The sequence below is a fragment of the Gallinula chloropus genome (genome assembly GCF_964237585.1).
Source record: "Gallinula chloropus genome assembly, chromosome: 13".
Classification (NCBI taxonomy): domain Eukaryota; kingdom Metazoa; phylum Chordata; class Aves; order Gruiformes; family Rallidae; genus Gallinula; species Gallinula chloropus.
In genome coordinates, this window is record NC_140098.1 from 20,919,609 (window position 1) to 20,934,350 (window position 14,742).

A 14,742-nucleotide genomic window follows, 5' to 3' on the forward strand; every position below is an offset into this window, starting at 1 on the left:
GCAGAAATGAACCTCTGGTATTGGGCAGAGACCATTTTACCCCTTACAGCGGAAGTTTTTAGTGAGGGATGGTCCTTGAGGAAGAGAAATGCCCAGCAGCTCAGGATTTTAGGCTGGTAATGACACTTCTGCTTAAAATCGGCTTGGTACCGAGGCTAAGGTGTCTTGCACAAGTAACCCAGTTACCTTTAGTACAACTCAGGAGACTTCATGGGGCTTCATTTCTTTGGTCCTGCTTGCTGGTAGCTTTGAGTACTATAGTGCAATCTCCCTCCCTCTGTCCCCAAAGTTTTGCAAGAAATAACTGCCAGGTACATTGTGAGAGGTTTTCAGCGAGACCGGCAGCTTTCCTTATTTTACCAAGCTGGATATTTGACTATCTTGCCCCAAACGGTTTCCCATATCTCTTGAAATTTGCGTTGTGCCCTAGGGAAAGCTTCCTTCCAGCAGATATTAAATGATTGGTTCTGGACTATCACTAATCTTTAACTTCTGCTGAGTTGTAAGGGGATTTCTAGTGCTGTAGCATCCAGTTTGCAGAAGCTTGGCTTGAAATAACCAAGCAGTGAGTTTCTGCAGAGACCAGGCTGCTTCCCTTAGGCTGGAAGGCTTGCCTTGCATTTGCCACACTGTTGGCAAGAGCAGTCCCTAGGATTTCCAGAACTGAAGGGCAAAGCCATCTGGATTGTGTCTTTCAAAACTCTTTAACCTAGGTGGAGTTTAACTTTATCATAGTTATTTTTCAGAGCCCTTTTCCATGTCCGTTCCCTGTGAAAATGAAATGTCACCTCTTCTCTGCAGGACATTCAGATTGAAGCTTTGCTGATGAGGGCGTGTGAGCCCATTATCCAGACGTTCTGCCACGTGAGTACTCTGTAATAACCACCCTGAAACAACAACTCTTAGCTTCACAACTCCTTAGCAAGTACTTCGTGCTGTTGTCAGAGCCCAGGCACAAAAGCCAGAGGATTAAACATGCAGATTGCCTTGCAATAAGCAAAATGGCTCCTTACAGTGGTTTAAAAACTCAAGGTTTTTCCTTTGCCCCTGCCCACGAGCACTGTTGAGCCTCTCTGCTCCGTGCAGCTGCTCAGCATTGCTGAAATAACTGTACATTGCTCTAGGATTGATTAGTTAAACACCAGTGAGGGCAGCTAGCTGAAATACTTGATCTGTAAGCACTGAGTCTCTGCAGTGTGCTCTCCTGAGGCTGAAGTGTGTGTGTACCCCAGGTGATTCTTTTCTGACAATACCTGTATATACTTGGAGTCTAACTCTGGGTGGAAAGTGAATGGTGGTTGTGAAGTCACTGAGACTGGGACTGTAAGCTCCATTCTTCCCTGGCCACAGCAGGCTAAAGGAGTCTAAAAAACCCGTGTCTTGTGTAAGATTTGTTGTGAGACTCCACCTGCAGTGCTGCATCCAGCTCTGGGGTCCCCAGGACAGGAAAGACACCGAGCTGTTGGAGCGAGGCCAGAGGAGGCCATGGAGATGGTCAAGGGGCTGCAGCACTTCTCCTCCAAGGACAGGTTGAGACAGTTGGGCTGGTTCAGCCTGGAGAAGAGAAGGCTCTGGGGGGACCTAATTATGATGTACCAGTACCTACAGGGGTCCCACAGGGAAGTGGGAGAGGGGCTGTTCACCAGGGAGTGCGGTGACAGGACACGGGGCGATGGCTCCAAGCTGACAGAGAGCAGGGTCAGGTTAGATGTGAGGAAGGAATTCTTTACTCTGAGGGTGGGGAGGCCCTGGCACAGGGTGCCCAGAGAGGCTGTGGGAGCCCCTGGATCCTTGGCAGGGTTCAAGGCTGGGTTGGATGGGGCTTTGAGCAGCCTGGTCTAGTGAGGGTGTCCCTGCCCATGGCAGGGGGTTGGCACTGTGTGCCAACTTTCAACCTAAAGTGTTCTGTGATTCTATGAATTTTAAGCCTTTTATCTCTTCTTCAGGAGGTTGCAGATAACCAGATTGATTCTGGGGACCTGATGGAGTGTCTAATACAGAACAAACACCAGAAGGAAATGAATGAGAAATGTGCAATCGGAGTTACTCATTTCCAGCTGGTAAGCAGCGCTTTGCCCCCCTGCTGTCACTGGAAGCCTGTTCTGTTCACTGAGGGTGCTGACAGGAATTAGCTAATTATGAAACCCCTCCCTCTGAGATTGATTTCCCACTGTATTTAAAGTGTTCTTGTGAATTCAGACACTTGTACTTGCTTACCTGGTCATAAATGGTCACGTGTGGAGATGATTTCTTTTCCATCCCCCTTTCCTTCCTAGCAGGTGGTAGGTAGAGTCCCAGTTTTTCCAGCAGTGCAGCATCCCCCCTGCTTTCCCATTGATAAGCCATGCACAAAAGCATTTGCTGATCACGATTCAACAAGCATTCATTTGGGCAGCACCTCTTTCCTTTTCCCCCTCCCTGCCCTTTTTTTTCCTCAAGGTGACCAAAGTTATTACATTTTTCCTCATTTCCCTCTTGCAGGTCCAAATGAAGGATTTTCGGTTCTCATACAAGTTCAAAATGGCCTGCAAGGAGGATGTGCTGAAACTCTGCCCCAACATCAAAAAAAAGTATGTAGCACCTGACCAAACTGCAATCTGAGCCTGTAACTTCATCTTATTTTTACAATACCTCAGAGTAGGACAGCAAACGCTGGATTTCCTTAGGGGCTGATTCTTTTCTGCGTGTTCCCTCAGGGGCTGGTTCAGCAGATGCTTAGGGTTGAGGCAGTGCCAGCCTCTTTAAAGCTACGTCTGCTTTCCTCTTGTGTGCAGACCTGTCCTTGTTGTTTTTCTTGCCCTGCAAATAGCTGATGACTGTGATTAGTGACTGTGTGTCCTGGGATGTTTTATAGCCTCGTTAGGCTCAGCGCCTTGGAAGATGCAGGCTGCTGTTCTGGCTACTCAGCTGGGAAGGGAAAATGTCCCGCTCATTTTAGCTGGTCTGTTCCTTCCTGTGAAGGGGGATTGTAGTGACCTGCTGCGATGATGGAAGGCTCAATCACACACGTCAGTCCTGTTTGTGGACAGCCAGGCTGTTTGCACTTTATGGTGTAACACCAAAGCATTGTTTGCAGTGTCATGTAGGTATTCACCTTCACCTGGCTCTGCAGTGAAGTTGAGCTTTCCTAAAGTGCTCACGTGACTTAAGAGCAGAAGTATTAAAGCTGGGCAGGGCTGTGATGGGATTTTGAGTATAAAGATGATCAAGGGACTGGAGCACCTCTCCTACCAAGACAGGCTGAGAGAATTGGGCGTGTTCATCCTTGAGAAGAGAAGGCTCTGGGGGCACCTAGTTGCAGCCTGGCAATATTTAAACAGGTCCCACAGGGAAGTGGGAGAGGGGCTGGTCACCTGGGAGTGCGGTGACAGGACACGGGGTGATGGCTCCAAGCTGACAGAGGGCAGGGTCAGGTTAGATGTGAGGAAGGAATTCTTTACTCTGAGGCTGTGGAAGCCCCTGGATCCCTGTCAGGGTTCAAGGCCAGGTTGGATGGGGCTTTGGGCAGCCTGGTCTAGTGAGGGTGTCCCTGCCCATGGCAGGGGGTTGGCACTGTGTATTCTTTGAGGTCCCTTCCAATCCAAAGCCTTCTGTGACTCTATGATTCTGTCTTCCTGCCTGTTGATCTAGACTCCAATTTGATCACATCCAGTGTAGGATTTAATTGTGATGCAGTTACTCTACACAGAACTGTTCCCAGGCTAGAAGTGAGCACAGATGCACCAGGACTCTGTCACGTTTGGACACTGCTGTGGCGATCCCCGGTCAGTCCTGGCTGGTCGAAGTGAAGGGTTAGATGAGTAAAGAGCTGTTTCCTTCTCCGCAGGGTGGATGTGGTGATCTGCCTGAGCACAACCGTGCGCAACGATACTTTGCAGGATGCCAAGGAGCACAGGGTCTCTCTGAAGTGCCGCAAACAGCTGCGTGTTGAGGAGCTGGAGATGGTAAACTCTTGATCTGCCCTCTCTTCTAACAAGGTCTTTTAATTAGACCTTCCTGGCTTGTCCATCCTGGGAAAAAAAAAAAAAGGAAGATCACCTGTAAGATACATGTAACTTACTTTTTCCACTCTTCTTGCAACAGGAGGTGCAGTTGCCCTTCACGATGAACATAACAATTGTCTGTTTTAATGCCTGAAATACGGCCTCAAGGAGGCCAGGGCAAGCTAAATGGCCATTGGAGTTTCAGCTAGAAGTGATCACGTTTAGCATTAGGGACGTGCTGTGTGTGCCCAATGTCCTTAGTGTCCTGTAGGAGAGAATAAAAGCTTCATTTTACAGACTGAGGAAACAAGCACAGATGAAGCAGCTCAACTCCAGCTGCTCTAAGCTGCTCAGTGGATAAATAGAAGTAGTATTTGTTCTGGTAGGCAAGGCTGCTGTTCGGCTTCTGCTGCACTGTTTGTGGCAATAAAGTCTTACAGTCTTTGTCCAGTAGATGTTTGGGTGTTAAAGCCTCACCTGACATGGGCCCGTATCGGAAGCAGCAGTGCTCATGCTGCTGTGTGGAAGAATTGAAATGCTGGGTGTCACTCAAAGCCCAAAATGTCATTTGCATGCTCTGGATCACCTGATAGATGAGTGGCTCTTAATACGGCCTTGGGCTTTCATACGAGAAGGTTTCAGTTGTCTTGGTGGACAGCTGTGTTGACACCCTGTTAGGAGGAGCAGTGGAAACGCTTTGCCAGCTCTGAATTTCAGTTTAAACCTTCTCCTTGGTGTGTGACACCAGCTGATCCACAGTAGGGACTGGCAGAGTTGATTTCCTGTAACGCCGCTCGTCGCACCTAAATTCCAAGCCTGTTGTGAGCATTGCTTGATTTTTGTGAGTGGAGGGGCTCTAGTTAATAAATTAATAAAGTAAATTAAGTCCTTGGAGTCCTGCTTATGTGTTCATGCTGTAATTTACCCTGCAGACGGAGGACATCAGACTTGAACCAGAACTGTACGAGGCTTGTAAAAGTGACATCAAGAATTACTGCCAAAACGTGCCCTATGGCAATGCTCAGGTAATGGATTTTATTAATAATGTATTATTTAATTTGTCCTTTCATTTCAGAAAACTCCTGAAGAACAATTTTAGCCCTGTGAGTGCAGCTTTAGATTTTTCATTCTGATACCCCTGAAATCTTTGGGGGGTATTTTGGGGCATTTAAATCTTTATTTCCCTCCCGCTGCTTCATGAGCATCAATAGGGAGTGAGCACAGCGCTGCGGGCACTTGGTTCTGCAGTTACTGCTGCCTTGAAGCTGTTAGCAGCTGGTTACTGCAAATGTTGCTGAAGGTTCCTTAGGCACAATGTGTGTGAGGTGAGGTTTGGGGTTTGGAGTAAGTGCTGGTGATCTGCTTCATCTTGTCAAGTCCTTGTGAGGAGAGATGATCTTAAAGCAAGCCCTGGAAGAAGGCATTGGTAATGACTTTTGGCAAAATCTTGGTGTTTTAGTGAACTTTAGTGCACGAATCTGGTAAAGATAAGGGTGAGGACAGCACACAGCTGTGTGTTCTGAGCAGCGTGTGACAATCATGTTGACAGTTTGTGATGGCTGTGATACTGTGTTTGCAGATTATTGAATGCCTGAAAGAGATCAAGAAGCAGCTGAGTACCCGGTGCCACCAAAAGGTGTTTAAACTGCAGGAGACAGAGATGATGGATCCAGAGCTGGACTACACACTCATGAGAGTCTGCAAGCAGATGATCAAGGTAGTGAGCTGATTTAAGAGGGTGAGGTCGGGCTGTGAGAGCTCCCCATAAAGGCTTGTTACAAGGCTGCTGTGTTGTTTCAGAAGTATGATTGCTTTTTTGCAGAGTAATCTCTTTCTTCACTCTGAATCAAGCTGAGGTTTCTTCAGGGCTCTTCTCTTTCAAGTTTACTTCCCCCAAATATCTGATCAAAGCCTGCGTGCTAATAAATTTGTCTTCCCACCTGCCAGCAGAATTGAGGAGGAAATGTGTGCTGAGGCTTTTGACACAGTTTCCATCCAGTCAGTTTGGGTTTGGATTGGCTTTTGGCAAAGGCAGAGAAATCAGGATTACTGAGAGGGGTAGCATTTTTGGCTTAGTGCTACACTTAGGTCTCCCTCAAACTGATGAAGCAGGGAAAATGATGCAGAACTGAGAAACACTGGCTTTACCATGTGGAAAGCAGCAGTGCTTGTTAATAAAGACACACTTGCAGAGCAGCCAGGATTGCCAACCCTGAAACATGAGTGGGTGTGGGTGTGGGTGTGTGTGTGCAGTACCCTGACTCTGTTTTGTGGCTGAAGCAGCACATCTCGAAGATGGTGCTCTCTGGTACAGACTTGTGCATTAAAAAAAACACCCAGCCCTGTAATCCCACCAGAATGGTGAGGAGTAGGAGATGCAACAGCCTTATCTTCCAGCCACGGAATTAGTTTCTAACAGAGGAGTTTTGGGTAAGATCCTAAATTGCAGGTGTTTCTTGCAGAGTGTGCTGGTAACTTAAGAACAGAACAGAGAAGCAAATAGCTTTTGATGCTGCCAACACAAGCTGGTCTCTGGAAGCCAGTCAGGACTGTGAGACTTAGTGTTTGGTGCAGGAGCAGAGAGGTTCATGCCCAGAGTCATTTAGGAGTATAGCACTGTTCTTTTTAACAGAGGTGTCTCTGGATTGCTTTGGCTTGGGCAGGTGGTTATTCTCTTCCATGAATTTAGTTGTTGGGGTTTTTCCCCTGAGTGCTTAGTGGTGAAACTTGGCTTTTTTCATGGTTTGTGTTTTTTTGGCAGCGGTTTTGTCCAGAGGCCGACTCAAAAAACATGTTGCAGTGCTTGAAACAAAACAAGAACAGTGAAGTGATGGATCCTAAATGCAAACAGATGATTACCAAGCGCCAGATTACACAGAACACAGGTACCCTGAGAGAAACCTCGAACAGCTGAGCTGAACCTGCCTGCATGAGCCACTGAGTGATCTGCATGGCTAGACACGTATCTGGTTTCATTCTCCTTCCTGGTTGGTTGTGCACGTGCTGACTTCATGCAGTCATGTTCTTGAGGGTCAGCACACGTTACTGTATCCACTTTATTTCTGAAGCTCTTACCTCAAAAGTTTAAGTTCTGCTGTGATAAAAATACTATTGTCCCCCAAAATTAAATTCATCGGTGGTATAACGTCACCCAGGAAATGGTTATCAAATCCCTTGTGGAGTGGTCTGTTCTGTAATCAGGAGAGATGTGCGCTCTAATGAAATCCTGTCGTCTTTCCCTGCTTAGATTACCGCTTAAATCCAGTGCTCAGGAAGGCGTGCAAAGCAGACATACCAAAGTTCTGCCAGAATATCCTGAACAGGGCCAAGGATGACACAGAGCTGGAAGGACAGGTCATCTCCTGCCTCAAGTTGAAATATGCAGACCAGGTGAGCAGAGCTGGTGCATGTGAACGAGAAACCTCATTGCATGTCAATGAGTTTCACGCTCCTGTCCTTGCAGGGTACACGGGTTAAACTGCAGGGTGATTGATTTGTGAAACTGAAGGTCATTTAGTGGGTTAATGACTTTCTCTGCTTATTAGCGTCTCTCTCCAGACTGCGAGGACCAAATTCGAGTGATAATCCAGGAATCAGCTCTTGATTATCGGCTGGATCCCCAGCTTCAGATGCACTGTTCTGAAGAGGTAGGAGAAGTGGTTCCACATCTACTTTTCGGGATGAAAACTCCATTTGTGAAACAGATTTTGTTTCTTAAAACATGAATGATCCTGATAATTAAACTAACAAACTCCCCTTGGAGCTGTGTCTAGTCAGGCTCTTTGCTTGGGATTTTGGCCCAGTGTGGGAGTTGCAGTTTCCTGTCCAGCATAAATATAAAGTTAATTCTTTTTTATCTGGGATCTCGTCAGTACTTGTGACTATGGGATAGTCCTGCTTTCCTAGTGTAAAAAAATCATCATGGGCCTGTTCTCTGGTCTTGTCACCTGTAACTGAAACACAGATGGATTTTCAGCTCTTGATAGCCATGTCTCAAGTGCTGTTTGCTTCGTATTTTAATACTGTTTTTTTGCTGTTTCCCTCCCTCTCAGTACAGTGACGCTGACTTTGTGCTGTTAGCTTTCGAAGTGGATGCATATTGCATGAGCCAGCCTGCGTTTGGCTCTGAGGATTCTGGGTGGGGTGTGAAGTATCTCATCTTGTGCTCTCTGTCTGTGCCCTGTGCTGAGCTAATGTACTAGATACAGATGTGCTCAAAGGCAGAATAATCATTGTGAACTACTTCTGTTAAAATACCTCTTTTGAAATAGATTTCCAGCTTGTGTGCGGAAGAAGCGGCGGCTCAGGAGCAGACTGGGCAGGTGGAAGAATGTCTGAAAGTGAACCTGCTGAAAATCAAAACTGAAATGTGCAAGAAGGTAAAGGAAATAAATTGAATGTGCTCTGAAAAAGGCATCCTGCCCCTGCAGAAGCCAGTCATCTTTCCAGATCAGAGCCCAGGCTGTGCTCTAGCTAGTATGAAACCAGAGCTCTGCAAATTTCCTTACGTATCGCAGTTCTGGCCCGCAGTGATTCCATTCGGTTTCAATTTGCCAGTGAAAATTGCACCAACAATGCCTCCTTTGCAATTCCAGGCTCCAACCCTTTCTTCATGACGGTTGCCAAAGTTTCTTGTTGCTGTTTCCTGTTGCTGTGTGGCTTGCAGACTGCCTAGGCGCTGGGTACAGCCTAGGTACTGGCTCTGAGCAGGGGCTGTACAAGCTGCCTTGGGGCTACGGCACCTTATTTCAGCGCTAACTGAAGCAACACTGTATTTTAGATTAACATGGGTATTTTAATGACCATAGCTATAGTAACCCTTATAAACCCAGGACACTTTAATCCAGCCTAAGCCAGCATCCATAGGCTTGTCCAGGGACAGTGGTGGGTTCTCCTCATGGTCCTGGGTCTAAAACACGATGCCCCTTTCAGACACATCGAGCAGCGTGAGGCTTGCATGTGCTCTGTCTCTCTCCTTTTTTTGAGATGCACTTATAATTCCCCCCTCCCTAGGAAGTGCTCAACATGCTGAAAGAAAGCAAAGCAGATATATTTGTTGATCCAGTGCTCCACACAGCCTGTGCCCTGGACATCAAACACCACTGTGCTGCTATTCCGCCGGGAAGAGGACGCCGTAAGTGCTCGTGCTTTACTCGCATAACCTCTGAGGTCCTGAGGGCCTTAATGCTGGGAAGAAAATGCAGCTTGTCTTAAGTACTAGACTGTGCAGCAGCCCTTTGCGGGGTTGGGAAGGGCTGCAGAGGTGGTAGGTGCCACTAGAAGGTAGCTGTCAAGCAGTCCTGCCCCATGTCCAAGGTGGGACTGTTTTTTCAGTGCTGATACAATATCCCTGCAGCCTTTTCTGCAGGTTTAATGAGCACATTTTCTGTTCCATCATTCATACAATATCTTACAAGAGTGTGTGATGCCAGATCAGTAACCCTTCTGTAAAATCCCGGGGATGAATCCTGTTGGAAACAAGCTCACAATATGCACACCCTCAGTTTTCAGTGAGGTTTATCTCCCACCCTGCGTCAGCTTCATGCAGGATACAGCTCCCAAGCTGATTTATGACACTGTCATATCAAACTGCATCAAAAGCTTCCTGGGATGTAAGCTGCTTCTCTTACAGAAGCAAATCGATTTGGTTCCCCAAGATTCATTCTTCGCTAATCCCCTTGGTCCTTTTTCTTCATGTCAGTCTTTGCCCGTGGCTGGCTGCTTTGTTTCAGTATTTCTCACAGACAAGATTAAGCTGAAGTCCTTTGATCCTCTTTATTCTTCTCTGCTTAAATATACCTGGCTTTTCTTTCCTGGTGGTAATTGATATTTACTACATTGTCTGTTCACGTAGCTGCTAAAGTCTTTGAGGCTTCATTAATGGTTCCAAGTCCCCTATGACAGAGTTCGTCAGGTTCAGACCACTTGAAACATCGTTTATTTAAGGATTCCCTAACCCATTCTTCTCCTGGTTGAGGTCAAGCTCTTGCACTTCGCTGCTGCTGTTACTTTAGCTGACTGGATAGCTTTGTATGTGTGTTTAAGGAGAGCTACTGGGGGGAAAAGGCTCTAAACACCTTTCCCATCTTCCTGAGTTTTATCCAGCATTATGAATAGCAGCCAAGTATTTTCCTGATTGTTATATTTGGTGCTGGCCAGTAAATGCCTTTCAGAAATTCTGGATATCCTTTCTTTCTTCCCCTTTTGTTCTTCTGATGTGTGTTTACACTGAGAGTATGCAGAAGCCTGTAGCTTAGAGAGGGCTCCGCTCTGAGGGTTTGAACCCACAATTGCATTTAAAAAGGCTGGAGTTTAGAGTCTGCAGCCTTGTTCCTATGAACAAAATATCTCTTGGCTGCAAAGCTCAAAGTGTTCCGTTAGGGGTTGTTCAAGTAAGGCAGCGTGAGTGTAAAATATGACCCTTTATGTCAGCGCCTCATCAGGAGCATATCAAAGAGGTTATGAATTAGCTGAGGCGCTCCATAGGCACTCGGAACTGTGTGATCCCATGTCCTTTGGACAGGACTGCGTGAAATCCCACACCCTCCAGAGTTACACCTCTCCAAAACATTTTGGTGATCAAAAGAAACTCCTAACAAGCTTCAGGAGGTAACACTGATTTTTCCTGAGCTGAAGTTGATTTCAGTTCTCTCTAAAGGGTAACAGCACGGAATTTAGAGTACAGCTCGTCAAGGGTGCAAATTTATAAGACCTTTTTAAGGTCACGTGAATTACACCTTAGATCCATACTGTAAGTTCTTTCTGGAAGCCAAAATTAATTCATGCTGCTAATCATTCCTCTTAGTGGCATTGCTGGCTTCAGGATGACAGGGCTTCAGACACAGTCTGTCCACCTGGCTAGCGTGCTTAGAAAGCTGTCCCACCATCAGCCTGGCTGGGAACTGAGGTGTCCGTTTCCAGCCGCCTCTCAGAGCGTGTTGTTAAAGCCACTGTTTAAAGCCACCATTTGTTTTCTAACACCACCTTCTGCACATGACAGAAATGTCCTGCTTAATGGAAGCCCTGGAAGATAAGCGTGTGAGGCTGCAGCCCGAATGCAAGAAACGCCTTAATGATCGTATTGAAATGTGGAGCTACGCTGCCAAGGTGAGTACATACAGGAGTTCAGTAGAGTTATTTCCCTTTTCTCCTTTTTTTTCCCCCCTTTGTTGCAAGCTGTTTACAAATAACTTCAACTGCAATAAATTCTTGTCTCTTAAGTTTAACATTCTGAGTTTGGACCAGAAGAATTGAAATCAGGCCTTTCTTTTTTGAGCTTGTGTGGTTTTATTCTCTGAGCGTCTGGGCTGCGTCCTCAGCAGTGCAGCCTTTTGTGCACACGGGGCTTGGTCTCTGCTGTAGAGAAGGTCTGGGACAACAAAGTCGGGTCAGCAGAACATCCTGCTCTAAGGCTGCTTCCTGAGAAGTTCTTCCTTCAGGTGAATCGCTGCAGGCTGGCTTGTGGTTTGGACAGGAGGCAGCAGCAGTAACCAGAGACCAAACCTGACAGATGCCGAGGCTGAGGGTTGCGTAGGAAGCCCAGCTTGGCTAACTTAATCCCTTCTCACCTCTAGGTTGCCCCAGCGGAAGGCTTCTCTGACCTTGCCATGCAAGTTATGACCTCTCCGTCCAAGAATTACATACTGTCTGTGATCACAGTCGGCATCTGTGTACTCTTCCTCATCGGCCTGATGTGTGGACGCATCACCAAGCGGGTGACAAGAGAGCTCAAGGACAGGTAGAGCCTGGATTGCCTGCTGAAGAGATGCCTGCCTAGTGCCCAGTTTTGTACAGCCCTCCTCTGTATAGTCTACCCGCCACCTCTCATGAGAGGAGAATAAAAAAAAAAAACCACAAAAACAACAAAAAAAAATTAGAACAGCAGCAGGTGTTGGCTCAGTTTTCCCATCCTGGATCTCATCCACAGCATCTTCATCCTAGGAAAGTTTGTGTGCAACATTGGCAGCCCAGCCAGCAGCTTTTGTTACCCCTTTGTTAGCAGACTCTCGTTTACCTGCCTGTAGACAAGTCTCTGTTGTACTGTTGGAACTGCCTTCACTCCAGATCAGACTGATACGACCTGCGGCTCAAGCAGTTTTTAAGTAAATTTTTAAAGAAAGACATATATCTGCATACCGACTATATGATTTAGGTAACGGTTCATACTGAAATCTAGTCATCCTCTGTGGCTGGGTGAAATTGAGGCAGGAAATTAAAGGGTAAATTGCATCTTACACCACAGTTGGCCTTGTTTTGGACATCTTGCTCATCTTATGTAAAGCATCTTCAGAGCATAGTCTTGGACAACCTGAGGACACCGGTCCCTGGTGTCATCTTCTAGTGAATATCCTGCTTTTGTTACTGTGGATTTTATTTTTTTTTTGGCTGAAAAGATGTCCTCCCTTTCTTCCTCTGCCACCCGCAAGGTAGAATAAAATACTGACCAGGATCAATACTCATGTGAGCTGTACAACTTGTATTTTGGTAGGTTAAAGACATGGTGTAGGCACGAGGCACGTAGAGCCTGTCAGTGTACAGCACTGCTGTCAGTGGGCATCGAGCGCACCCCATCAGCTATCTCTTAATGGCGACGATGCAGTAAAGGTCCAACACTCCTTTCATTTTACCTCACTGCTGCTAAGCTCTTACCCTTCCAAATTAGTTGCCTACAGATGGTATCGGCGCACTGGCAGTGTGGTGCTGTGTCAAGTGATGCAGAAAGTGACTGAAGGCTCCATGTGCTCTGTCTGTAGAAGGGTTTCCAGTGGGCTGGCACAGGGCTTTGTAACTGGTCTGGCTGGGTCCTCATGGTTTGAGTGGTAGCACTGAAGAGTGTTTCATTTCTGCAACTACTGTTGATACAGACACCAACTGGCATCTTCTGAGATGTGGGAAACAGGTGCTGGTCCAGAAGGCCAAGCAGGAGTGGATGGGAGGACAGTAGAACATCTGGATGTGGTGCTTTGATGTGGTTGTCATCGAGGGTGTGCCCTCAGGCCGTGCACAGTTCCACTTCCAGAACCCAGTACTCACTGAGAGCCCAAAGAAGCTGTTCTAGAAAAGCTGCACCAGTAGTTGTGGCCACCTCCTACCATCACCTTTGCTCCTCAAGCCCACGGAGGCGCGGAGGTTGTAAACCGCTGTGTGCTGTTGGCTGAAGCAAGGAGACAGGCTGTGTTGGTGAAATCCAGCGGTGGCTGCACCAGAGCCCATGTGCTTTATTTGCTCTTTAGACGTGCTCACCTGCGTGTGCCGCACAACAAATCACGTGCCTGAACCTGTCTGACTCAGGCAGATGCTTGAACCAGGACTTAATTTTCCCCACGTAGCGCGCTGCTAGGTAAGACCTGACACTGGCAGTTCTCCACGGTCTTCTCTAGAAGAAGGGTGGAGGTGGCTTTGAAGCACTTTGGCGTACGGACTGGCTGATTCCCACGATGCTGCCTGTACAGAACAGCATGCACAAAGTACTGTGAGCTTTTGCTGCAATGGAAGCTTTTTGCAAGCACACCTTCATCCCGCACTGAGGATGGACAGCAGCCCATTAGTGGTACGGTTTTAGACTGGTAGTGAGGCTTTCACAGTCTCTTCTGGTTTTACAGTGAAGCATTATGACCTCAAGGCAAGCAGTGGAGATGCCCGAGCGAGGTTCAGTGCATAGTGCATGGTAAGAGTGTGGTACAGAAACGAAGCCTCAGTTCTTTCTCTTGCCCCTCTTGGTGCTCACGGAGCTTAGCTGGCCCTCTGCCAGCGTGAAGTGGAGCAGAAGAGGAACGGCCAGTTGTGTCTCTTGAGGCAGCACAGGCGTGTGGCACCACACAAGTGAGTTTGGCAGTTGTCAGTGTAGGATGTCTCACTCGGCAGAGCGCTGAGGTTACTGAGGGGAGCGTTGGCAGAGCTGCGGGCAAGAGAATCGGCTCTTTGTGCGACCTGGCTTGTTTGGCACGAGTCTTCTGGTGCTTCTCAGAATGTCGGGGGGGGGCATCATTGAGTTGCTGTCAGAGGGCTTTTTTTAAAACTTGTGACTTTTTCAAAAGGTGGTTTGTAACCTGATTAGCTTGAAAAGCCTAATTAGATGGTTTATTATTGTCTAGAAATAGTATCTTCCACTGAATCCCAAAAGACATCGTGGTGAAAATTGTAGGTTTGTAGTGATAGTTCTGAACGTAAACCCCGTTGAGCTCTGAAGGTGACTGTCTTTACTCTCAGAGATAAGACTTCCTGGGTTCATTGTTTTTATTGGGTTTGGGTTTTTTTTTTTGCTTTTTTAATTTGGAGCAGGTTAAGGTCATGGTGCCTGGAGTCACTGCATTGGCAGGCTCACCTAGGAACAGGGCTTCAGTGCCAGTGCTCTAGGATGAGGCTCCAGGTACATGTCTGGAGGCCACTCAGGAGCAAAAGCTGGATGCTAAATAAACTTCTGCACAATTCCTCCCGGTGCCACAGACCCTGCTTTCAATGTAGGACACTGACAAAGTGTCCTGGCTGTTTTGTCACTGAGCATCATTTATCTCTTCGTGCTTTTAAAATGGGGCCTCCTGCCGCTGTCAGTGACCAAACTTTGCTTTTTCCGTGACTAGAAACCTGCTGGTTCCCAGTCTTGAAGCATCCTCCTCCATTTCACATACACCTAAATACCTAGAGGTCTCAAAAGCGCAGAAGCCCATGCAAGTACTCTTCCAAAAATACCCAGTGCTTGTGCAGTTGCCAGCACAAGGTCTTGCCTGCAGGTAAATGTTTTCCATTTGCAAGGAAAGAA

General features: G+C 47.1%; 1 protein-coding gene across 1 annotated transcript in view; it reads left to right on the top strand.

The window, feature by feature from the left end:
- GLG1 (golgi glycoprotein 1) overlaps positions 1 to 12,782 on the top strand; it is a gene marked incomplete at its 5' end in the record, with an annotated part of 78,623 nt that extends 65,841 nt beyond the window's left edge. The window contains 13 exons of the mRNA XM_084270168.1: positions 802 to 864; positions 1,947 to 2,060; positions 2,482 to 2,570; positions 3,827 to 3,944; positions 4,916 to 5,008; positions 5,563 to 5,700; positions 6,745 to 6,868; positions 7,231 to 7,373; positions 7,529 to 7,630; positions 8,255 to 8,362; positions 8,997 to 9,117; positions 10,984 to 11,090; positions 11,558 to 12,782. Coding sequence (XP_084126294.1) covers positions 802 to 864; positions 1,947 to 2,060; positions 2,482 to 2,570; positions 3,827 to 3,944; positions 4,916 to 5,008; positions 5,563 to 5,700; positions 6,745 to 6,868; positions 7,231 to 7,373; positions 7,529 to 7,630; positions 8,255 to 8,362; positions 8,997 to 9,117; positions 10,984 to 11,090; positions 11,558 to 11,725 — 1,488 coding nt within the window. The 3' untranslated portion in view covers positions 11,726 to 12,782. The remainder of the gene's footprint in view (positions 1 to 801; positions 865 to 1,946; positions 2,061 to 2,481; positions 2,571 to 3,826; positions 3,945 to 4,915; positions 5,009 to 5,562; positions 5,701 to 6,744; positions 6,869 to 7,230; positions 7,374 to 7,528; positions 7,631 to 8,254; positions 8,363 to 8,996; positions 9,118 to 10,983; positions 11,091 to 11,557) is intronic.
- Positions 12,783 to 14,742: the final 1,960 nt, after the last annotated feature.